General features: G+C 38.2%; 1 protein-coding gene and 1 long non-coding RNA gene across 2 annotated transcripts; one reads left to right on the top strand and one right to left on the bottom strand.

The window, feature by feature from the left end:
• Window positions 1-5,510: 5,510 nt before the first annotated feature.
• ubl3a (ubiquitin-like 3a) lies at window positions 5,511-23,583 on the bottom strand. Its single transcript, XM_088320954.1, has 5 exons — window positions 22,932-23,583; window positions 12,988-13,096; window positions 11,498-11,584; window positions 10,389-10,466; window positions 5,511-8,447 (listed from the first exon to the last, which is right to left on the bottom strand). The coding sequence occupies exons 1-5, from the start codon at window positions 22,956-22,958 to the stop codon at window positions 8,395-8,397; spliced, it is 354 nt and encodes a 117-aa protein (XP_088177080.1). The 5' UTR covers window positions 22,959-23,583; the 3' UTR covers window positions 5,511-8,394.
• On the top strand, window positions 22,756-23,662 carry LOC148349154 (uncharacterized). The gene is made up of 2 exons (XR_015847265.1): window positions 22,756-22,994; window positions 23,056-23,662. It is a non-coding gene; the product is annotated as an uncharacterized LOC148349154 (long non-coding RNA).
• The last annotated feature ends 119 nt before the right edge of the window (window positions 23,663-23,781 follow it).

Genomic DNA, 23,781 nt, shown 5'->3' with positions numbered 1-23,781 from the left:
CTTAATTATTTTTTCCTGCTTACTTTCTTCTTTTCTCTTTTTCCTCCCTATCTTTTACTTTTTTATATTATTTTTCTTTTATTTCCCTCCTTTATCCTTTGTATGTTTTTTTCCTTTTTTTCTTTTATTCTTGCTCTTTCCTCTTTTGATTATTTTTCCCTGCTTGCTGTCTTCTTTTTTCTCTTTCCCTTTTTTCCCATTATTATTTTGTTTTTTTCCTAGCTTTTTACTTCCTTATGATTTTTCCTTTTATTTCTCTCCTTGTTTTCTTGTATGTTTCTCTTCTTTTGTTTCTTTTTTTCTTGCTTTTTCAATTTCCCTGCTTACTTTTTTCTTTTGTTCTTGTTTCTCCCCCCCTGTTTTTTTACTTCTTTATTATTTTTTCTTTTATTTCCCTCCTATTTTCCTTGTTTCTTTTTTTTCTTGCCTTTTCCCCTTTTTTTAATTTTTCCCTTCTTGCTTTCATCTTTTTTTCTCTTACTTTTTCCCTTTATTATTCTGTTTCTTTTATCTTCTTACTTTCTCTATTATTTTTCATTGTTTCCCCCTCTTTTCTATCTTATGTTTTATTTTTTTCTTCTGTTCCTCTTTTTCTCATCTTTCCCTGCTTTTTTGTTCTTCTTTTCTCTTTTTTTTTAATTTCCCAGCGTTTTACTCATTTTTTTCCCTTTTTCTCTCCTTTCCGTTATTATTTTATTTTTTTCTTTGTTTTTCAGACTGCTCTCATCACTACTACATACAGTTTTCTTTGAAAGGACAGTGTGTCCTGGGGTGGGCACTGTTTGCCCCCCTGGTAACTCCCCTGTGTGGATGAAAAAAGTAAATAGTTTAACTTCAAATCAATGTTTTGTTTTTAGGTAAAAGAAGGCAACAGTTGCTAACTTTTCTCCTCCCGATGTATCGACCGCAACAATAACAAAAACGTTTTGGGGAATTTAGAGAGCAAAGGGAGTCATTACGGCGAACAAACAAGAAACCTCAGGGAAACGCTTGTTATTGCGTCTGAGTTCCCAAAGGAAATCAGTCACCAATTTATTCTCCGGTGTCACTTTTCGTACGTCATAGTTGAGGAACTTACTTTAAACTCAAAGGAAGCGGGATTTTAGGGTCAGGGCAAGGTTGGGCAAACTATGGCCCGCGGGCCACAGGTCATAAAAATATAAAAATTTTAACAGTTGACATGATTGTCATCTTGCTGCTGCGGGTACCTCCAAAAAAGAGAAACATGTCCCTTTTTTTCTTTCATATTTATCTACTTTGATTTATTTTTTCTTTTCTTTTCATCTCTTCTTTTTCCCTTTGCTCTTTTTTTCTCATTTTATTTTTTCGATTCTTCTTTTTACTTATTTGTTCTCCATTTAAAATGTTTTCCTTTTTTTCTGCCCCTTTCTTCTTTTATGTTTTTCTTTTTTCCTTCCTTTATTCTTTTGACTTTTCTTATTTTTGAAATCCCCCCTTATTTTTCCTATTTTTTCTTGTTTCTTTTTTCCTTTTATTCCTTTTACTTCTTTCTAACATTTCCCCCCTCCTTTTTTCTTCTTCTTTTCTTCTTGTTTTACCCTTTTCCCTTTCTTTTCTTGCTTTCTTCTTTCTTTTGTCTTTCATTTTTTTCTTCTTTCCTTACATTATTTTTTCACTTATTCTGTTGATTTCTTTCTTCCTATTATTTTTTTATTTTAATTTTTTTTTCTTCATTTCCTCGTTTCCTTTATTTTTTCTTCTTTTTATTATTTCCTTTAATTTAACTTTGTTCTTCTTTAAAGTTTTTCCACCATGGGTCCAACCCTGCCCCCCCCACCAATTTTTTACACTACGCTTAATAGGAAGGGTCTCAAACCTGCGGCCCCTGGATTGATTGAAGCCCCTGCCTTAATATAACATTTAAAACAGATTGATTTTCATATATATATACTTAATTATTTTATTTTTAGATCATATTTTGTGTAGAAAATTTTCTGCATCAGTTGTGTTGATTTATGACTGAGCTATTTTTGTTCAAATTCTACTACTGTCTATTCTTATAACCTATTTTAGGTAGGACAAAAAGATGGTGTTCACTCGCTATTTGTCTGAAACTGTACTTTTTAAAGATTTGCATCGCGCAGTGTTCTTCATTCTGATTGGCTAAGCCAAGGGTGTGAAATAGGCAGCTCGCGGGCTGGATCAGGCCCGCCAAGGGTTTTAATCCGGCTCTAGGGACAACGCTGAGAGAAGCGCAAGAGGAAAAAAGAGCTGCAGTTTTAAATCTGTCCACTTGATGTCACCAAAGTCAGGCCAAGCCTCTCTCAATGCAATTGTAGCTGTATTAATTTTTCAGTTTTTTTTTAAAAGAAGCTTTCTCTGCTTTGTCTTTCTCCCTCTCTCCTTTCTCTCTTTCTTTATTGTGGTGGCTAATTTCTCTCATTTCTCTCTCTCTCGCCACTGTGAGAAAGGTTTTCCTACCATGTGGCCGCCGACCTAAAAGGAGTTTGTAGTTTTTAGTCATTAATAAATATTCTCAGTATGAGTAGGGTGGGTGTACAGTATCACTTAACCACTAGAGTTGTAAAGGCACTATTTCCTGTGGTGTGTCTTAGGCAAGTACAGCCTGGTGACCAACATATGTTTCCATCCGCTTTTTATTACCTAAGGCCTGAAAAAAAGTGGTTTTGTCCTTTGAATTTAATACATTGTAATAATAATAATAATAATAATTTCCTTTGTATTGTCATTCTTTGTAACAATGTACACAGAACGAAATGTCGATACACCTGACCCGTTGTAGCGAGCCGATGCAGCCGCAGCCAACAGAGGGCGCCGCCATTTTACCAATGTTATAAGTCTTAGGTATGACTCAAGAGTATTTAATTGTATGATCATTCTAAAAAAAAGTAGGGTTTATAGTCACAGATTTGCCTATTGCGGGTTCATCTTGGACGCTAACCATGCAATAAACAATAGATGACTGGTTTCGAGATCAGCGGAATGTTTCTATCAGATATTTTCTTTTGGAAAACCCAATTTGGCTCCACCTCACCCAGACCCTTGCTCTAGCGGACTCCAAGAAAAATGGAGTTTGAGATCTCTGCTTCATAGAAATTTCAGGGAATAAAATTAAAACTAATAGTCAAAGAGCAGGAGCGCTTTTATCGTAGAAAATCTAAAAGCTTTACCTTAAAAATAGAAAATAGGCTTCTGAATAATTTAAGTAGAATGTGCAGTACCCCTGAATTCCACTAGGGGACATCATACTTGAAGGAACAGCATGCAAGTCGATGAGGGACCCCGTCAATTTAAATGGCCCCATGTACAGTAAATGTACAATCAGGGGGGCGCAAGTTTAGACCCCTCCTACTAAGGCGCCATCTTTATTCCTGTCAAGCTGGTCTTAATACTTTTGAATAATTAATACATTTTAAAGAAGCTATTAAGGGCTAATGTATATTAAATTGCAGTGTTTACCATACCATAGTAAGACTCTCATTAATTTGTATTAAATACTTAAATATATATAAATACAGAATTAATCATAATAACTAAGATATTGTATAAAATTGATCAATATATTCATTCTCATTATAAGTTTCTAAAATAAGACTGTTTACTGACTTAAAGGGACAGTGTAATATTAGTTTTTTGGGATACCCTGATGAGGAAGATAGCGGATAACTGTCAACTCCTTCTAGGCATGGCTCATGTTATGTATAATAATGCATATTTATCGACCTACAAGTATTTGAAATATGCTTGTTATATGATAAGATCAATATTTCCTCTTCATGAAGTTTTTTTGCAGAGTGTTTGGTTTGGGGTGTGGATGAACCCAAGAGGGGGAGTCGGGTACTGCAGTCACAAGTGCTCAAAAAGACTACGTATTTATTAACAAAATCAGGATCAGAGTACCAAACAAACAAGTGGGCATAAAATATACTAACAAAATATCCAAACCAGAAACAAGAAGCGAAACTGGAAATGGAAACTACCAGGAATAAAGTAACAAACTGAAAAACAAACAAACCTGGTTTGGAAGTGACACAAAACACAAGGAGGATGACAGGAGAAATTAAAATGACCTGGCAGAGTTTACCTGAACAAAAATGTCTTTTTAGGCTTCAGGATGAAAGGGAACATGTGTGATCAAAACCCCAGTTAGGGCCCTCTGCTGGTGGGAGGTACTCCAGACACTAACAAAGATGCGCTAAATAACTCTCCTTTTAAACATAACCTTTTTTATCACTATCCATAAAAACGATATTGCTACCTTTACCAGCGTCATCGAAATGAATGCCCGTGTTGCAGTTACGTGTCTCAACCAGACGGAGGCAGCATGGTCACTTGTTTTCAGCCGCAGTTCCCTTTAAAAACAAGTCTTGACATGTTTTGCGAATATCAAATTAAATCAAACATGTATTTGTACACCATTTTTAAGACAACAAAACTCAATTTAAAGTGCTGTATAAAAACATGTATTGAACAATAAGGAAAATAAAACACCCGTCCTTTTCCCCATTATAATGGGGGGATGAAATTAAAAACTCCCGATTATTATTATTTTTAAAAATAAAATGAAGAATACAACTAAAGAGTGTAATTGATACACATTTGAGGAAAAAAGGACATTTTTTTCAACCCAGAAGATTGTAGTCACAGCCAAAAATTGCACTTTCAGCCGAGGACAAAATATACCCCAAAAAAAAGGCTTAAGAAATGTGATAACATTAGGTGCAGGGTGAGGCGAGCCATGTGAAGCTGGCTTTCACTCAGAGAAGTGAGTCAGTGCATGACATGACTGTTTACTTTCTATCAAGACACAGACGCTCCCCTACTTACAACCATTCGACTTACGAAAAACGGTAGATATGAATACTTTTTTCGGTATGTCGAAAAATAGCCGGACATTACAGTAAGTTAGATTTTGTATTCTGCACTTTTTTTCAGAGTACAGGGCAGTACTGTAGTGCTTCTTTTCGCCGCTACCGGCATGTGGCGCTGTGAGAGGTCACCCAGCATCCACCCCGAAGAAGAAATCCTCTTCCTAGTTTGTGTGTAAACATTCTATACTGTATCTCCAGCACAGAACATTTTTATTCTTTAATATCTTGTGCATCCATTCAATACACGGTTGGTGTAAATGTAAAGAAGAGGCGAGCCATTTCTTTTAAAATGAAAGTGGAATAAGAAAGCAGTTGAGAAAATGGTTGGATCGCTTTTTTTTAACCACTCTCTAAGGACCTCTTGAAGCGCATCTTCCAAAAGTAAGTTGAACTTAATTTTATTTATCTTTATAGAGCATATTTTTTTATGAAATGTTTATTTTTAGTACAAAACAATTCAGGTTACTTATACAAGCCTTAAACATACAAAATATTGCACTGAAGCAACTTACGAACAAATTCAACTTACCAACGATCGTCCGGAACCTCGTTCGTAACTAGGGCAGCGTCTGTATTCATAACACAATACAGACCCCCCTAAAAAGGTACAATTATCAGTCTTTAAACCCGAAAACGTCAGCACATCAACATCAGTCACACGATTTTCAATCATCTTTATTTAGTTGACACGTGTGTGTTGAGTTATTTACATTTGAAACATGATTTAGTTCCTGTACACATTTGCAATAAAGATGTTTATAAACAGCAAAACACAAAAAAACAAGAAAAATGAAGCCCGTTGCAAGCATAATCCGCCATCATTTACTCGGGACGAAGCGGGAAGCGAATGACACACCCTCAACACGTATTTACATAAAAACGGCATACAAATGAATTCTCGATCATACATCCCGCCTTATAAGCATGTGCGTGTTGAAGAATGTGCGTGAAATAGCAGGTGGTGTGCAAAATGGACGTCATAATGGTTAGAACGCAAATGGGAATGAAGTGATACCTGGGCACTCGAACGGGTTGCTATCTGAACATATTTTTTTTGCTTCTGTTCACGGTTCACCGATCCTTTAACCACCAGGGTTGTCGGGGCATCAGTACCTTTGGTGTGTCTTGGGTAAGTACAGCCGGCCATCCCTCTCCAGGCTGTTTATTTTAGGATGAGGTTTGCTCCCTTACATGATAAAGGGTACTGGTTTTCATGGTTACCAGTAGCAGGAGAAGCCTGATCTGAGTCAGATACAGCACCAGCATCATCTGGCCCCTGTTGTTTTTCAGTGTAAAGCGCCTTTCAACCAAGATCCTAAATCATTAAACCTATTTTGTGCCAATATTGAGAGTATCACAGCATTTTTGCGGCGTTAACGTTACATCCTTTGCTTTTGTGACATATTAAAGGTTTAAAGACTCAATGTCCAGTTAGGGACTTTGCATTTTATTTAGTTTTATAACTATATTCAGATTATTTATAAACTTTAATGAATCCATAACTAGATGGATAAAAAATTAAAGGAAACCGGTCTTATAAAAAAATCTACCAAATAGTTAAAAACCCACTGGTATATTCGTACGACAAATCGGAAATCGAACAAGCGGCCATCTTGGCTACGCTAGCCCCATTGGTTAGCATCATTTGGAGCGAGATTGCCAGTCTGACAACACGTGTTGAGTATTGTCAATATTAGCGTGTTTTACTGGATTTCTATATAATAGAAAGTAGATCATATTAAGAAAATAGAACATAATAAAGGGTACCCCGAAAGAAAGCAATAAAGGGAAGGAAAAGTGAGAAAATAAGTGTTACATGCGAGCCTGCCGTCGAACCACACTGCTTAAAGTTACAGTAAATTGTTTAATATCTTTATTAAGTCTAATATTGTATACACTTTTGAATAAATACTGTTTTATGGGTACACATACTATAATATTGTGTGCATTTATAGTTGTTTAGGTCCACAGAGCTGCCGAATATTAAAAATTGTATTCCAGAATGGATAGGGGATATTCAGATGCTGAGAATAAATTCAAACAATTTTTAAGGTGGAAGTGTTTTTTGGGACTATGTTATTACTTAAAAGAATTGCAAACAACAAAATAGAAATCATTAATACTCTTAAATGTACAATTTTAGTATGAATATAACCGTTTAAGATTTGTAGCAATCAAGTATTAGCTATTTAAATGTAAATAGTGATGGCCAACTCGAGCTTTATAGAGCACTTTTGATATTGATGGATTCCTCTAGATGAGGGGTCTCCAACCTTTTTGAGGCTGAGAGCTACTTTTTGTTACCATTTAGTGCAAAGGTTTGATATTCAGTCTAAAAATAACATGTTATCACCATGCTATTACCCAGTTGTTATAAATAAAGGTTTAAATAGTCCCAGTCAACCGCTGAACATCATGGCAGTAAGAAATCACATTTCCCAGAAAATCACAATGACCCGTGATTCGTTTTCGGAACCAGTCTAAAGGCTACTCAGATGTTCAGATGGGGCAGCAGTAGCTCAGGAGGTAGAGCGCTCGTCTTGGGATCAAGGGATCCCAGTTCGAATCCCAGCTCGTCTGTGTTACATGTCGAAGTGTCCTTGGGTAAGACACTGAACCCCTAATACCCCCAATAAGCAGGTTAGCGCCTTACATGGCTGCAAGGCCGCTATTGGGAAATGTGGAGCACATTGTAAAGCGCTTTGGGAAGTCATTGACTTGAAAAGCGCTATATAAATGCAGATCATTTAATTTTTCATTATTTCTTAGGGGGGCTGTCTGGGGGCACCACGTTGGAGACCCTTGCTCTAGACGGCACTCTTTGTTAAAGGATGCACAGGAAATATATTGAACTACCCTTTGTATCTAAACCAAGAGAACCTAACAATCTAGAGAAGTAAAGATTAACATTGCTTATTTTTTCAATTGTCATAGTTTTCATAATAAATGCATGTTTTTTAAAAATTTGCTATCAACTGGTGTAGTTAACGACAGAAGATTCATAATATTTGGTAGCTCCGAGTACAGCTTTTATTAATATCTGGGGAATTTATGGTTGTTTAGGTACATGTTATGTTAATATTAAAGGTGGTTTGGAATGCATAGAACATCTAAAATACATGCCGTTAATTCGTATGAGGAAAAAATGGTTTGTTACTCGAACAATATGCTGTTGGAACACCGATCCCGATCGGATCATGGTCGAGTACCGAGGCATCACTCTACGTGCACGGAGGGAACCCATTTTCATTGTGTTCTTGGTGTGGAGATGACCGCCAACATCCGCGTTGGCTAAATAACGCACTTGTTTAAATGCAAACAAGAAGAATCAAGGCATCGTCACCGTGGCAACCCATTGCAAATTGTGGATGCCAGTGAGAAGCTTGAGAAAAAACAGCGTAACCAAAACAAAAAGAGACCGGAATCAGTTTGGAGGTCGAACGTGGATTCGTTGTAAAGAGTTTGAGAGTGCGGGAGTGGAGCGGGTAGGTCTCAAGTTGTCAAGTCTGGGCCAGAGGTCGGATATTCCGAAAGCTTCCGCTTAGAGGATGATGCAGCAGTTGCGCTCCCCGCTCTTCTCCCTGTTCCTCTGACCTGAGCACAATAAAACGCATCGCCTTTTTTTGCAACGTGGTAAACCGCGACTGACGGGATGTTCCACTTGAAACAAACTGCGCCACAACTGTTATAAAGCCTGGAGGGTTGTGATGAAAAAAAAATAGCCGAATAGGCGGAAATGAGCCGCACGCCAAGTTACATTCACGGCTGACCGGTTTCTTCAGCCAGCAGGCATGGCAGCGTCCATTCTTAACAAAACGGAGAAGCTAATCCGACGAGTTTCGGTCCTCTATGTTGCAAAAAGACATCCAGGGACATAATGTCTGCTGCACAGATGGAGCTTTACAACGATTGGGTGAATTTGAGTCTCTTTGGATGTGCGGGGTGCGTCATTAAAAAGGAAAATAATTCTTTAAATAGGATTGACATGCTCTTAAAAACAGTTAATATGATCTCTTCTATGGGTATAAAACCCTTTTGTTGTGTGAATAAAAGAAAAATAACTTGTATGAAAAGTATCACAACATATGATTGTTTGTATGTAGCTTATATATGTTTTTAACATCTAAATAACTTGAAACCTGCTCTCAAAAGCACATTTGTATAATTATAATTCTAGTTTCATCACATGTTCGAATTAAAATCACTTTAAATAATACTACTTCTGTGTTTCTAATGGAAGTGTGAAGAGCATAAGAGGTTCGTTTCGTAAAAGGCCTTTTTTAACACTTCCAAAATTCAGCCACAGCGCTGGTACATTTCTAAATGTGAAATTACGTTTCCTAAAAGCTTGTTATAACACTTATCCTTGTTTTTCTTAAAGCAATCTTCTAAAATGGAATTTTGGATGAAATTAGCCCATGGGAGGTATGTTTACATACAGTATGCCACAGAAATGCTCACATTTCTGCAGAGATTTCATCATAATGTTTAACTGAACAACACTGAAGAAACATCGATTTGACAAAACGAAAGGTAGTCTGTGAAAAGCTGTTATAGCAGGGTCAATTTATTTCTCAAAATATAGCCATCAGTAGCTGAACCCCTGGTAACAAAAGTGAGTACACACTTAAGTAAAAGCTCTTGAAGTTCAATATTTTCTTTGGCAGCCATGATTTTGCAGGAACACTTTAATCCTCCTGACCATGGACTTCACCAAAGCCTCAAAAATTGCCACCGGAATGCTCTCCCACTACTCTATGACAACAGGACTGAGCTGGGGGGGATATTCTAGATATTGTGCTTCTCCACCTTCCACTTTAGGATGCCCCAAAGATTTTGTATTGGGTTAGATCTGGACCAATAGCCCCTTTAGAAAAGCCATAGTAATTTTAGAAGTGTATTTGGGATTATTGCCGGGCAAAACCATTGCCCAGCTTCTGGAGGACTGGGAACATTCTCTGATCCAGTATTCCACATTATCCTTGCTTAATGAAATGCTACTCCCAATTCCAGTTGCACTCATGTAGCCCCAAACCATGACATTCCAACACCCAAAAAATAATCTTTGTCTCATCAGACCAGAGGATATACTTCCAGTGTGCCATGGCCTTTGTTGACATACTTCTTTTCATTCTGTCAAATTGATATTGTTTCATCGATGTTCCATTAAACATAATGAAATCTTTGCAGAAATGTAAGGGGTGTAATCACTTTTGTGACATAGTGTATTTTGTCTTTTTAATGCTTTAGATGAGTTATCAACAAAGAAAAAGCATCGAAACGAAACACTCTACGGGGGGCATTATAAAAAATATATATTATATTTATTGGTTCGCGCAACTAATGTCGGGACATTCCATGGTCAAAATACCTCCCATGTAGATAAAGTTATTTCTGACGGCAAAGGTTAATTGTTTGAATGTGACGTACATTCTCATCCAACGGTATTTCAAGTAATCAGTAAAATGCAATCCTTGAGTATTGAACATCTGACTAGTATGTTACGATTGTTAAACGACCAGTGGTGTTGGTTACCTTGGGAGTTGGGCTCAGGCAAGGTCTCTCTGGCCACTAAGTGCATGACGGTGGTCTTGCCCACAGGAAGTTTCAGACCTGCCACACAAATAAGATCAAACAAAATAAATAGGATTCATATGAATTAATGGTTTATTTTTGTAGCCATTTCCTGTGGTGTGTTTTTGGGCAAGTCCAGCCTGGTGGCGCACACCTCTCTCCAGGCCAACAAAGGTTTCCACCCGGTTGACACACTTTACATGGCCTAATTCAAGCACCTTTTAAGGACTTTCAAAGAGAATTTTCCAATTTGTTCAGTACCATTAAAAAAAAAAAAGACTACCGGCATGAACCAATGTGAAGATGAGGAAGAATAAAGTTAAGCGCAGTATACGTCAGACAACATACTTAAATTGTTTGTAAACCTATTGTTGTAACCAGTCTCAACGTTACCGTTTTCAAGCAGAGTGAAATTATCAACAAAAACAAAAAAAAATTAACAAAATGTTACGCCATAACAAACGCAGCACAAAATGATGACGTGCTAAGCAGGAAATACAGTAATCTCTTGCTATTTCACGGTTACGTTATCGCGAGTTCGCTGCTTCACAGATTTTGGAATCGAATTGGTTTTATATGTCTGGTCCCCATTAACCGCGAGAACCGAAAGATTACTGTATGGTCCTAATTCCTGGGAATAAACAGTTCCCTTGCCCTCACCAAAGAAGTGGAAGAAGAGGAGAAAGCTAAACAAGACAAAGTGACAAGGAGAAAGATGTAGTAATGGGATTAAATCCAAACTGGGTGTTTCGGGCCGAACATGCCAGGAAAAATAATTTGTAGCCGTTATAAAACAACTATTTTTTCTAAGCCAAATGTCAGATATGAATCAGTTGCCCTTAAACCCAAAGTCAACTCCCAAATGCATGTCCTCGCTCGCTCCCTTTTACCTCATCCACTTCCTGTCTGGCTCAAAGGACGCTTGTCATCAACACTGAGCTTCCTCTGTTCTGCTGCTCGAGGGGAAACGCGCACGTACGCGCAAGGCAGCCAAGAGCTTTCAAGCCACGTAGCGTGAGTGCGAGTTTACGTTTGTTAGTGTGAGAATATGTGTGAGAGTATGTGTGTACCTCCTAGCGTTACGTTGCCGTGCAGGAAGCGTCCCTGGTAAATGAGCCGAAGGATGTTGGGCCTGCTGACTTGCTCTTCTTCCCAGTCTGCAAACGTCAAACATTTAAGTCATGCTTTTCTTGTCTTCCTTCTGATGCATCATACGCATTCGCTGATGAAATGAACCTTAGCCATTCTCATGAAATGATGACTGAGGGAAGTCCTTGATAACGTTGAAAGCTGTGTTACAGTAGCGCTAGCCGGCAATGTCCTCCAAACTGGGCAAAGAGCAGCCCATTATTTTGTGGGCTATGTTGATGACTCTGCAAGACGCCATGGCACCATTTTCATTAGATTAGTTTCTGATGCACTTAAAACTTAGGGCAGGGATGTCAAACTCATTTTAGCTCAGGGGCCACATTGCGGAATACAAATTCTCACAGGGGCCAAACTAGTGGAAGTGTGTGTGTGTGTGTGTGCAAGAGCAAGAGTGAGAGTAAACCCAAAAAAGGTATACACATTTTAGCAGCTAAGGGTTTAAATATTTTGCATTTATTTAAGTCATTTAAGACTGAACCCATTGAACAGAGTAATGGTAGCCAGACTTGATTTTGAAAAAAGGACATTTAATCTAAAATGCTACTGGAAGTATGAAAACGCAATTAATTCTTGGTAAATTAACATGGTGGTCGATGATTACATGGGGATTCTCAAGCCCCATTAGGTGGAATTGTGTGTTAATCAAACCGTTTAATTTGAATGCGGCCTCATTACACCACACCATCTTTGTGTGGAAAGTGGATTCATTTTGGAATTTAACTTCTCCACTGACGTTTCATGATGCAATAAACAGACGATTTATAAATGCATACCTCACGACTAGCTTGCCGCCAAGACTTTCTTGGAACATTTCCAGTAATTTGCCTTCTTTTATGGGGTTGATTAACGTGGTCTTACGGAAAGCTTCTCATGTGCGTCCAGAACAGTTCCATCAGCTTCAAACGTATCTCCAATTTGAGTGACGGTAATTTATGGTGGCGGGGTCTTTGTTAAACTCCCTCCTAAATTTGTCTTTTGCACTTTCAGTAGCATTTTACAATAAATTCCCTTTCTTCAAAGTCAACTATGGCTTCCAAAACTCGATTCAATGGTCCAGTCTATAAAGAATAAATAATTGAGTTATTACTTATTTTTGGGACACCCTGTATTGATTATGGATGATTAACAAAGATGCACATTGACGAATTCTATGAATGTAATCAAAACATTGATGATATGTCTCTGTGTGATGATGATTAATATCTGCATCAATGTGCGTTTTAATTGCAAGATGCCTCATCCCCCTTTGGCGTAAAATATGTATCTATGGAGGTTTATTCGTACGTCCTAGGAACAAGGGGCATTACTCTACGATAATTTGTTTATCATAGAGTCGCGTTGCAAACAATGTTCACCAAGTGGTTATCAATGACAATAAATACATTTCTAAAAAAAAGAAGTCCCGGCTCACCCACTGGCCAGTTGTCATATACGTGTTTGGCGATGTCGGTTGCCGAGTCCTCGGGAGAAAACAGGAACTCTTTGGTCTTCCCGCTAACCAGGATCAATCTCAGGTTGATCTAAAAGGGAACACACAAGCAACAAAACCATGAAAAGGGGAACCTTCTTCAGATTCGAGCAAACACTATAATGTGTTATTTTATGTATTGTCATTACGGAGATGAGATACGTGATGAAGCCCCCCCCCCCATTAAATTTAATGAGCTTTTTACTTCCAAGGCTGTTAGCTTCTGTTAATGACATTCCACTTGAATTCAGGTCAACAGTCAACTCCTGCAGGGCGTTGAGCACGGACGAAGGCAAACATGCAGCACGTGCGAGAACGTTTGCTGCTCTGAGGGCCAAAGGTGAAATCATCGCTGATGATGTAATTCCTCAGGACGATGGTGCAAAAACATCGAGTACAAAACAAACCCACTCCTTCAGCGTGCGCATTCTTGTATGTTCTATTTTGTAATGACAGTCATTATTTTTTTACCCAAAAGAAGGACGTCTGATCGGTCCACACATCACCAGACCGGTTTTCTATCAGTGGGTGTTCTCATATAACTGTGCGTTGTGTGTACTGCACAACGTGACTGCTGCTCAATGAACCGGGGCTCATATTGATCTTACTGGTAGCAGGCCGTTTGCTCGATATGGAGCGCACTTCCTGCTGTCGGCTGGACCTCGTCAACTATTAACCGCAAGATGAGATGGCGAGATCGTACGTGACCGTTTCCTGTGAAGCAGGACCCAAATGACTTCATGTTCTTCCCATCAGCAGAAATACGCACAAAAGACATATTCTCTACACGTACTGAAGTGTACTTATACTTTGAACTAAGTAGTATTCACATTCAGTTGACACTCTGGATACAGCATCCCCACCTTATGACCATTTCGCTTTACGGTGTGAAACAAGATGTTTTTTCCACCCCACTTTTTAGCGTTATACCCACTATATAGCACTATCAACAAATTATTTAGCATATTATTGTATCTGTAAAGTCCGCGATTTGAGTACATCATATGAAATGATGGTCTGCTATTATTAGTCACGCCAATATGCTATTGGCTGAATGACCTCCCATAATGTCTTTCTTTTCCTTCAGTTCAGAATTTCGTGTGCTTTGCAAAATGAGTCAGTGATAACATACTGGATTTTTATTTTATTTTTACTGAATTTGTACACAATGGCTCCCAAAGCTTGCGGTGATGCCTTGGGGAGAAGCAAAAACATGATAACCTTGGAAACAAAGCTTGCAATTATCATGAAATATGAAGAAGACAAAAGACTTCCTAAGCTGCATGGACAAATCTGATCAATGATTGGGACTAATATTAAAGATGAGGAGGATTTTACAGCTCTACCTGTCACTTCAGACCAAGAGTAAATAAAATTTTCCGTGGAATTAGTTAGGGAATTTGTTTATTGTATCTAACTCAAATCTCTTTTGTAAGTTTACAACATTTCAACTTGTTGTTATCCAAACAAATACAAAGTCAACAAAAATAAATAAATTACTTAAAATTAGCATATATACTGTAATTTCCACTAGAAAACATTCTTCCAATATTAATTCAATGTGTTTTGTTTTTCTATTGAAAAAGAATAAATAAATAGTAGTTAAACATACATTTAAATTTGAAATTTCCTGCAGCACGTTGGTTTTAAACCACTGCGAAAGACACATCCACAAAACTGACTTTTTTCTTTTTCTTCTTTCGGGGTTCGAACACCTTTTTCATGGCCAAATTCAAGCACTTTTTAAGGACTTTCAAAGCCAATTTTTCAATTTCTCTGGTACCAGTACCAGAAAAAATCCGGTGTGAATCATGTATTTTGCAGAGCTACTAATGGTTACAATTTACATATGTGACTCTTATCATTGCGTGTGCATGTTTCAAGACCGATGTTTTTTTAGATCTTGAGTAAATCACAAATATATTTGTTTGTGAGACAAATCTCTCTCCATATGGGTGTTTGGGTAAAAATGACAGTAATATGTACTTACTTACATTTTCAGTTGCAGGAATTTTTCACATTACATATTACCAGCAGGAAACGCTACCTTCATTTTCTATATTGTCCATAATTGATGCGTAATCCTTGCACTAATACACATTTCATAGTTCCCTGTTTAGGTGTAGCATGTACCTGTTTTCCTGGGCACCCATAGGTGGCGATTCATACGACAACGCTGTACAAACTAATACTAGCTGCAGTTGATCACAAAGGAAGATCAAATGCGATGGGAAAGCGAAGCCAATACAGAGCAGTGTCTGTGTCATTTTTGAGCAGACTTGTTGTGAAACATGGCGACAACCACAAAAAAACTAACATTAAAATGCAACCATTTTGAGGATTTTAAGCACCCGAACACACAAGCAATCATGAGTACTACATGGCAGGTTTCACAATCCGTCAATGACTGAAATTGCGGAAGCGTGACTGAAAGCACATTCTTAGGCGGGGTTGACATGATGTCATAACCGTTAAAAAACACGTGCACGCAGGCATCAGGCCACCACTCCACCCAAATGTTCGAATCAGGCCTGCGTCCGGTCATTTGCACGTGACCTAAAGTCAATGACAGCATCAAACACTCAAAGACACATGGCTTCTTGCACAGCCAAAAACACTCACGTTAAAACTATGCAAAACACAAAACGCCCAACCCCTTCCCACAACAAATGGCAATGTTAAAGACAACTCTCCATAACTCTAGTTTGAACATCAAAGACACCACTTTTAAGAATGAATTGAGAATTTAAAAAACAACTGGATTTGTTCACAACTCAAAACATCTTGCTACCCGAACCCACCGTCTCAATCCGACACGCAAGCCTGCCCGATTACTGAAGGTCTACTCACAGCTCTGGTGGCTAAAAATAGCATGATGGCATGGATTATGGCTATAATCACAAGTCTTATTTCTGACCTTCTAAACACGAGATGAATCCTCAAAGGCGTTCATAGAAGTCACTGTGGTGCAACTGCGATTCCTCAAGTGACAATTGCGTAAAACGCTGACAGAATGTGTTGTTTTTAGCAAGGGGGAGATCTGTTTTTAACTAATGTTACCATGAGAGTTGTGTCTTTGATATTTGAGACCTTTAAAAGGACGCCCAAGTTAGTATCTTTTGAATTCTTCAAATTTCAATGCTTCAACAGGAAACTTTAGGATTCTTGCGGCCCTTTATAAACGCAAACCTATTGTCTTGGTTTTGAAGTACGGTTAACTCGGGGGCCACACGATAGAACAAAGATTCTGTCGGGGGCCGGAATAGTAGATTAAAGAGAAAGAAAAAGAGATAAAGAAATAAGAGAAAGAGGGAGGGAAAAGGAGAGAGGGCGGGACAAAGAAAGAAAAAGAGAGAGGGGGAGAGAGCGTGAGAAACAAGAGATAAAAAGTCGTGAGAGAGGGGGGAAAAGAAAAGGGGAGGAAGAAAGAAATCCAAAGAGAAATAGAAAGACAGAAGGAGAGAAAAAGAAAAGAAAGCGCAAAGGGTAGGAAGAGAGAAAGAGAAAAAGAAAAAAGGTAGTTAGAGCAAATGAAGTTAAAAAGACACAGAGAGAGAAAGAGCAACAAATGAAGAGAAAAATAGAGACACAGAGAGTGAAAGAGACAGAGTGGGAGAAAAGGGGTGTAAAAGAGAGAGTGGGAGAAAAGGGGTGTAAAAGACAGAGAGAGAGAGAAAGAGCGAGAGAGAGAGAGAGAAACAAATACAAGTACTGTGTCTTTGTGAGAGGAACCTGGCTTTGGCAACATCAAGTTGACATATTTCAACCTGAAGCTTGTTTATCTCTTGCGCTTCTCTGAGTGTTGTCTCGCGGGGGGCCGGATTCTATCCTTTAGCGGGCCTGATGTGGCCCGCGGGCCGCCTGCTTGACACCTGTGATTTAGAGTTAAAGTTTGTTATTTGAGTGATGGAGTATTTGGCAAACGTGAGTTGACACAGTTCGGGTTTTAACAGCGCCGGACGATCAGAGGCACATTTAAATGGCACTAGGCAATAAAGGTGTGGCAAAGTTTGCAAAATGGTTGCCACTGTGATAGGCTTTTGTAACCTGTCAGTTAAACAACCCATTCACAACTGGCCACCTAAACCAAAGCGACAGCTAGTAGCTTTAGCGACTCATTACATTGAAAATAAATTTATCAATTAAACAGGACTTTGAGAAAAGTCAGAATAGCGTAAGGAAATGCTCATCACCGGCAGGTGCTCGGTTGATTGTTATCGACACTGGGAATCGACTGAAGCGGCGTCGGAAGGGAAAGCTAACAGCTAGGCTAACAACTCTTAAGCCACCACTGCCGAACGTGGCTAGTCATCAACTCCAGATCCATTACCAATTCAATAGATGACCTGGAGCGACAATTCGTAGGATACTATTGTATTTTAATCATCGCGGAACGCGCCTGGAGACCTTGCTTGAGTCGCGGGTTATCAGAGGCTAGCGTGTAGCAAGCCAGCTGCTCTCTAAATCGCTTTCTTGCACTTAAAAGAGAATCCCTCTATTTCCGTTGTTCTTTTGTATAGTTGCAAAAAGACCATTTATTCAACTGCAATTCAGTGATTTGTAAATCTGCAGTTGTGATTTTGTCACTGTCGTATACTCTCAGTCGGTAATAACGTCATTGAGGTAAGTTTTAGTATGTTTGAGTTCTTCCAAAAAAAACAAACTACCACAGAAAATAAACGTTTCTTTTTAAATCGAAAGTCGTATCAAAATTGCAATACAGGTCTGATAAATTGCAATGAGGTTTTTTTCCCAAAATCGTGCAGCCCTATTTTGAAGGCACAAAATAATAATTTTGTCTAGGAAAATAATATACACATGACTTTATTTCCACTAAATATTCACCAATGGAACAAATACTTTTATTTTGGTAAAGAAAGAATAACATTTTAGTCCGATCTCCTCAGGTTACAAACTAAACCGAAACTAATTCACAATACATCAAATGGAAATAAGATTGTGTTTCCTAAAACATATTTTGAAAATCCGATTTACAAGTACTACTAATAAAAATTGTTGTTTTGGTACCACTCTTGTCACCAGCGTACCATTTTGTGCCCAAATCCTTGTAAAAAAACGTATTGTTCCATGAGGCAGTAATGTGTACTGCGCTCAAAGTCAACATTTTCTGTACTTGCTTTTTTCTTATGGTGTATTCATCCATCTATCAGGATATTTATAAAACTTTACACAAGAAAAAACCCTCAGAGGTCAAAGACTACAATTTTCCTCCTGAAAAAAATAAATACAGTGTGATAGTACAAAATAAGCCCACCTAACCTGGAGCGTTTCTTAAATATTTGAAAAATCCTCAACAGGCCTTATTAACTGTAGTGCGAAGTAGTTAAAGAGGGGCTTATTTTAGCCTGGGTTCTTGTAAAATGCGGAGAGTCTTAGGCACGTGTTTATTTTCGTGCAGGGGTGAGGGGGGGCTTTTAAAAAATACAACTGCTACTGGGAATTCTATATTTAAAATGCCCCATTTTCTTTCTAATGTTCTGTTTATTTGTAGTAAAGTAGACCCCAGGGGTAAAGCGTCCTCCCTTACGGGGTTTTCACTTGACAGCGTGGAATGTTTTTACAGCATTTTCCCTCTTATACAACATCAACAACAAACTATTATGCCTGACAAAAAATTTTCAAATTCAAACTTGCGGTGTTTGTGCATATGACGAGTTTAACATATCTAAAGTGTCATTTTTTTCCAGATTCCTATGTACATCTAAGCACTATACATACATAGCAGACTCCCAAGATACGGAGCTTTATGACATTTTCACTTAACAGTATAGAACAAACAGTTTTTTGTGGTCCCTTTTTATGGTATTTTCCCCACTATATCACATTAACAAATGATTTCATGTGCCCCAGAGCAAACAAAACTCAAACCGTGCGGTGTTTTTGCATATGACGAGTTGTGTCTTCAAGATACCTGTCTGCTATTGGTCGACGTCAAATAAAATGCTGGTTTGCTATTGGTTAGCATCATTAAACTACAAAAACTGTATGTTATTTGATGAACTACCTCCCACAATGCCTTTCTTCATCTTCACTCAGTTCAGTATCGTGTGTGCTTCGTGAAACTTTAGGTATATTTTGGGAAATATTTATCGGCTATGCGTCCTAAGACCTGCAGTGTACATTTTTAGAATATATCTTCTCATAAATGCAATGTTTTTTGCTCATTTGGATTGGATGCTATTTATTTAGGGTCTCTAGATTATATCATGGCTATAGTCACTCTGAGACACTGAAAACTTTTTCTATTTTAATTTTACAAATCTTTGTTTGTATGTCAATGTTTTTATTGGATTTCCCAAATACCCTAAGCTTTGTTTTTGATACATTTAATGATAGTTTGTTTTTTAATCAAACCATTCTTTTATTTTGTTAAGTCCTACAGTCATATATGTGTCCAATATCTGCAGATTTGTACCCGAACCTAATATTGTAGTGTAGTGTTGTCAGCAAATACAGTCTATTTTAATTTAAGGATTTATATACAATAAAAACAATAAAGTCCTAACACAGACCCTTGAGGAACTCCACAGTTAATGCTCAAAATACTTGAATTGCTGTCACCCATCAGTACATATTGAGATCCGTTTGAGTGATATGATTTCACCCAGTGATGAGGGATTCCTCGTATACCATATTGCGGTTGCTTTTGAAGTAGTATACTGTGATTTTTTAAAATCAAAACCTTTCCTTAAATCTATGAAAATACAGACGGAATATAGCTTTTTGTCTATTTTATGTGTTATATCATTTACAGGATCAATCAATGCCAGAGCTGTAGAATGTGTTTCTTTGAAGCCATACTGACTATCATTTAATAATTTATACTTGTTAATGAAGCTTTTAAGACGTATAAGAAATAATTTCGAGATATTTTGACAATTGTATTGATATCGGCGAATAATTTGTGACCTGGTGACTGTTTCTGTTTTTAAATATAGGAATGATCCTCGCAACTTTCATAAATTCAGGAAATTGCCCAGTGGCAAATGACTTATATAACATATATTTGTTTATGGTAATTAATCATATGCACGTGTATTTCACGTAAGCGTTACCATTTACCTTTTTTTTTTACCACTACCTGTTATTTTCAGAGGTTGTACAAATTTTGAATGGACAAATTCAAGCACTTTTTAAAGACTTGCAAAGTTAATTTTCCAATTTCTCTAGTACTATTAGAAGAAAAAAATCCGATGTGAATCATGAATTTTGCAGAGCCACCGATATATCTGCGATTTACATATGTGATTTTTAATCTTGCATGTTCATTTATCAAGACATTAGTTTTAGATCTTGAGAACATCATGAATCCATTTGAGACAAATCTCTTTTTTGAAAGAAAGGTATTGGGTGACAGTAATATGTAGCTTACATTTTCAATTGCAGGAAGTTCTTCTAATCCCAATTTACCCCTGGGGAAAACTACCTTAGTTTCTTGCATGGGCCATAATAAATGTCCCTAATTAATACGTAATACACAGTTCATAGTGCTCTGTGTAGCATGCAACTGTCCTCTTGGACGCGACCCCTAAAAGGCGATGGCGCTTCACAAGACAATTCCGTACAAACTCATGCCAGTTTGAGATAATCACGAGGAAAAAATGCAATGAAAAATCTAACCCCTTAGTGAGCAGTGCTGTTGTCATTTTGTAAGCATTTACAAGCACTTCACCCAAAATTCAAGCACTTATCAATCCTTGAAAACACTACCTTAAAATTCAAGCTTTTTTAAAGATTTCAAGCACCTGTACGAACCTTGGAGCTAGCCAATCATATTTGATGGAAGACTTATGTTGACCTAAAACATTAGCGTTGGGAACCGGTCCCCAATTTTGAGCCCTAATTGTGGGAAATGCAGTTTTTGGTTGAAGCACTCTTTGACTAATTCATCTTTAGACGTTCAGATATTCTCGCGGGCCACATAAATGGTGTAGTGGGACACATTTGGCACTTCAACCATGAGTTTGACACATGCAACATAGAGTATCTGTGGTTTGCAACGCATTAGCTAGTTACCAGGCTAGGGGTGTAACCGAATCCATGTAACAGCGTTACGTAATGAGGATATTTACATTGAAAATAAGCTAATCTAATTACAGGTAGGCCTATAATTTTTTTAAATAAGGATTATAATTTCATTTAAAAGCTTTTTTTATGTTGCACACTACAGGGGACAATATTGTAGTCAGGTGCGCGTTAGTTTCCAATTTTTCTATTCTTTTTCTCGTTCGCAGTATCTTTGTTTACCATGTCCAGTCGCTCCTCTCTCTCGCTCTGCCGTCTCCATTGCACACATACACAGTTAATTTTTTCTCAGTAGACTAAAGATGAGCACTTTTTGGGTTGGACTACAAACATCGATCTGATCTTGGTTTCCTCTGTATCTCTTCAAGGTTATATTGTTCATTTATCTTAATCAGAATTTGGTAATTCTATTTATATTTAGTTTTATTTTATCTTTTACGAGTAAAAGTTGACTGTACAGGGGCTCGGTGGTTAGCGCGCAGTCCCACGGTTCGGAGGTTCAGGGTTCAAGTCCAGCAACCAAAGCCTCCCCATGTGGAGTTTGCATGTTCTATCCGTTCCTGAATGGGTTTCTTCCCAAATTCCAAAAACATGCATGTTAATTGGCCGGTGCTATGCCGAGATTTGCATCCCCTAGCTACTATAACCACTTTTGCCTCGTTTTATCTCACTTTTATATCACTTTTCGGGAATGTAATGGCGAAGATATAACCAAAACCACTTCGTCTTGCATTTGTTGGGAATCTAATACAACTTAATCCATTACGTCTTTGTATCATACATAAATCACTTTTGACAACTGTTATGCACTCTACCATGAAGCTTATTATGCTGAAATAAGCTTCATGGTAGAGTGCATAACAGTTTTAATACGAGCGATTTGAGTAGAAAAATGCAAAATTAACATGTTACATGCTCAAAAGTCATCTATATACGGTGTGCATTAGCCTAGATGGTAAGGCGCCCGCTTTGAGACTGGGAGGTCGGTGGTTCGCGCCCCGGCCGAGTCATTCCTAAGACTTAAAAAGTGGTCGGCGGCGCCCTCTGTTGGCTGCGGCTGCATCGGCTCGCTACAACGGGTCAGGTGCAATCGACATTTCGTTCTGTGTACATTGTTACACAGAATGACAATACAAGGAAATTATTATTATTATAATAATAATATTATAATAATATAATATATTATTATATTATTATTATTATTACCGTTCGATTACATTCACAACAAATCAAAGACGGAATGGTTTAAGTTGTATTACATTCCCAACAAATGCAAGACGAAGTAGTTTTGGTTATATGTTCGCCATTACATTCCCAAAAAGTGATATAAAAGTGAGTTAAAACGAAGTAAAAGTGGTTATAGTAGCCAGGGGATGCAAATCTCGGCACAACACCGGTCCAAATTGTCCCTAGGTGTGAATGAGCTAGTGTGAGGTCTGTCTTTGAGTGCCCGAAGATGGCTGGTATGGGCTCCAGGATCCCCGTGACCCTACTGAGGATAAACTGTTCAGATAATGGATGGTTAGATGAAGTAGCATAAGTAATCGATAATAATGAGGTGACATTATTTTAAAATTAAAGTATTCGGATTACGTTACTGATTATATTATTCAACAGGTAATTATTAACTGCAAAGGATTACAGTTTTAAAGGAACCCTCACGACACTGCTACGTATTTCCATTCCTCGCTATACGGTGAACCCACGGCAATGTCGTATCCCGGGTGTCTATTTGAAGGAATCCGTTATTTCTGTGACAATCTATTGGGGTTTCAGTAGTACTTAAGATTTGTTTCGGATTCTTTTTTCTTTCCGAATTGGGTGGGAGGAATAAAGCTCACCATGTCTTCTGACATGCCGGATGTCATCCCGCAGGTCGTTCAAGGCCAAATTTTCCACTTCAGGTAACTGCCACCACCTGAAAATACCAGTCAGTGGAATTTACTCCCAAATTCGTTCCTTTAGGGGGACAACTCTTCGGGTTTTGGACTCTCAGGCAGGACAGGGGCCGAACAGCAGTCGGTCCGTCCAGACGAGTCCAGTCCAGGTATATCCAGGTTCGCCCTCTACTCCGCCGACATATCCGCTAACTAGCTGGGAAAGGCGAGCTTCGACGACATGTCTTCTGTGGTGTCAACCTTCCTTGGACAGAACCGTCGTCGGGGTCGCCCGGGTGGGAAACCCCCGAGACTCGAACCTGGTACCACCGGACCGCAAACCCGGTACCGCCGTCGAGAGGAAGAAAATCAAAAGATAAGAGAACACCGACGACGAGAGAAGAAAGCTACGTCATGCGGAACGGGAAAATATATATATTTATATATCTTTTTCTACCGCTTGTTCGTCGATGAAAAATAAGTTAAAACGACGTGATTTGGGAAAAGGGTGACAAATTAGTGCGAAAAGGGGACAAAAAAAGGTATTATGGTGTTTTAAGGGTTCGTTCGTCGGCGTCGTCACGGACTGACTGACGACGTCACCGCCTGGAGTGGCCTATACTCCGGGCGAAAAATACAATAATCGATATCCTGTTTGGTCTTTCAATAAAAAATAATAAAATTAGTTGAATTCATGTTTTTTTAATCTATTTTTTTAATTGAGCCAGTTTTTGTGTAGTTCTAAATAATCCATAGTTTACTGCTGATATTTTTCAACATTTTTCGCGGCAATTTAAATTATCATGTATGTGTA

Source organism: Urocampus carinirostris, chromosome 17 (genome assembly GCF_059441175.1).
Source record: "Urocampus carinirostris isolate Australia breed hairy pipefish chromosome 17, RoL_Ucar_1.0, whole genome shotgun sequence".
NCBI classification, from domain to species: Eukaryota; Metazoa; Chordata; class Actinopteri; order Syngnathiformes; family Syngnathidae; genus Urocampus; species Urocampus carinirostris.
This window is presented reverse-complemented; position numbering and strand designations above follow the sequence as displayed.

What these genes read in the sequence shown, in the direction of transcription:
- ubl3a (XM_088320954.1), bottom strand. Translation starts at nt 22,958, where the DNA reads ATGACATCCGGCATGTCAGAAGACATG. An exon ending in CCGGCATGTCAGAAGACATG is followed by an intron (nt 13,097 to 22,931) that starts GTGAGCTTTATT and finishes GTTCCCTTTTAG; the next exon opens with ATCAACCTGAGATTGATCCT. An exon ending in GCCTGAGCCCAACTCCCAAG is followed by an intron (nt 8,448 to 10,388) that starts GTAACCAACACC and finishes TATTGTGCTCAG; the next exon opens with GTCAGAGGAACAGGGAGAAG.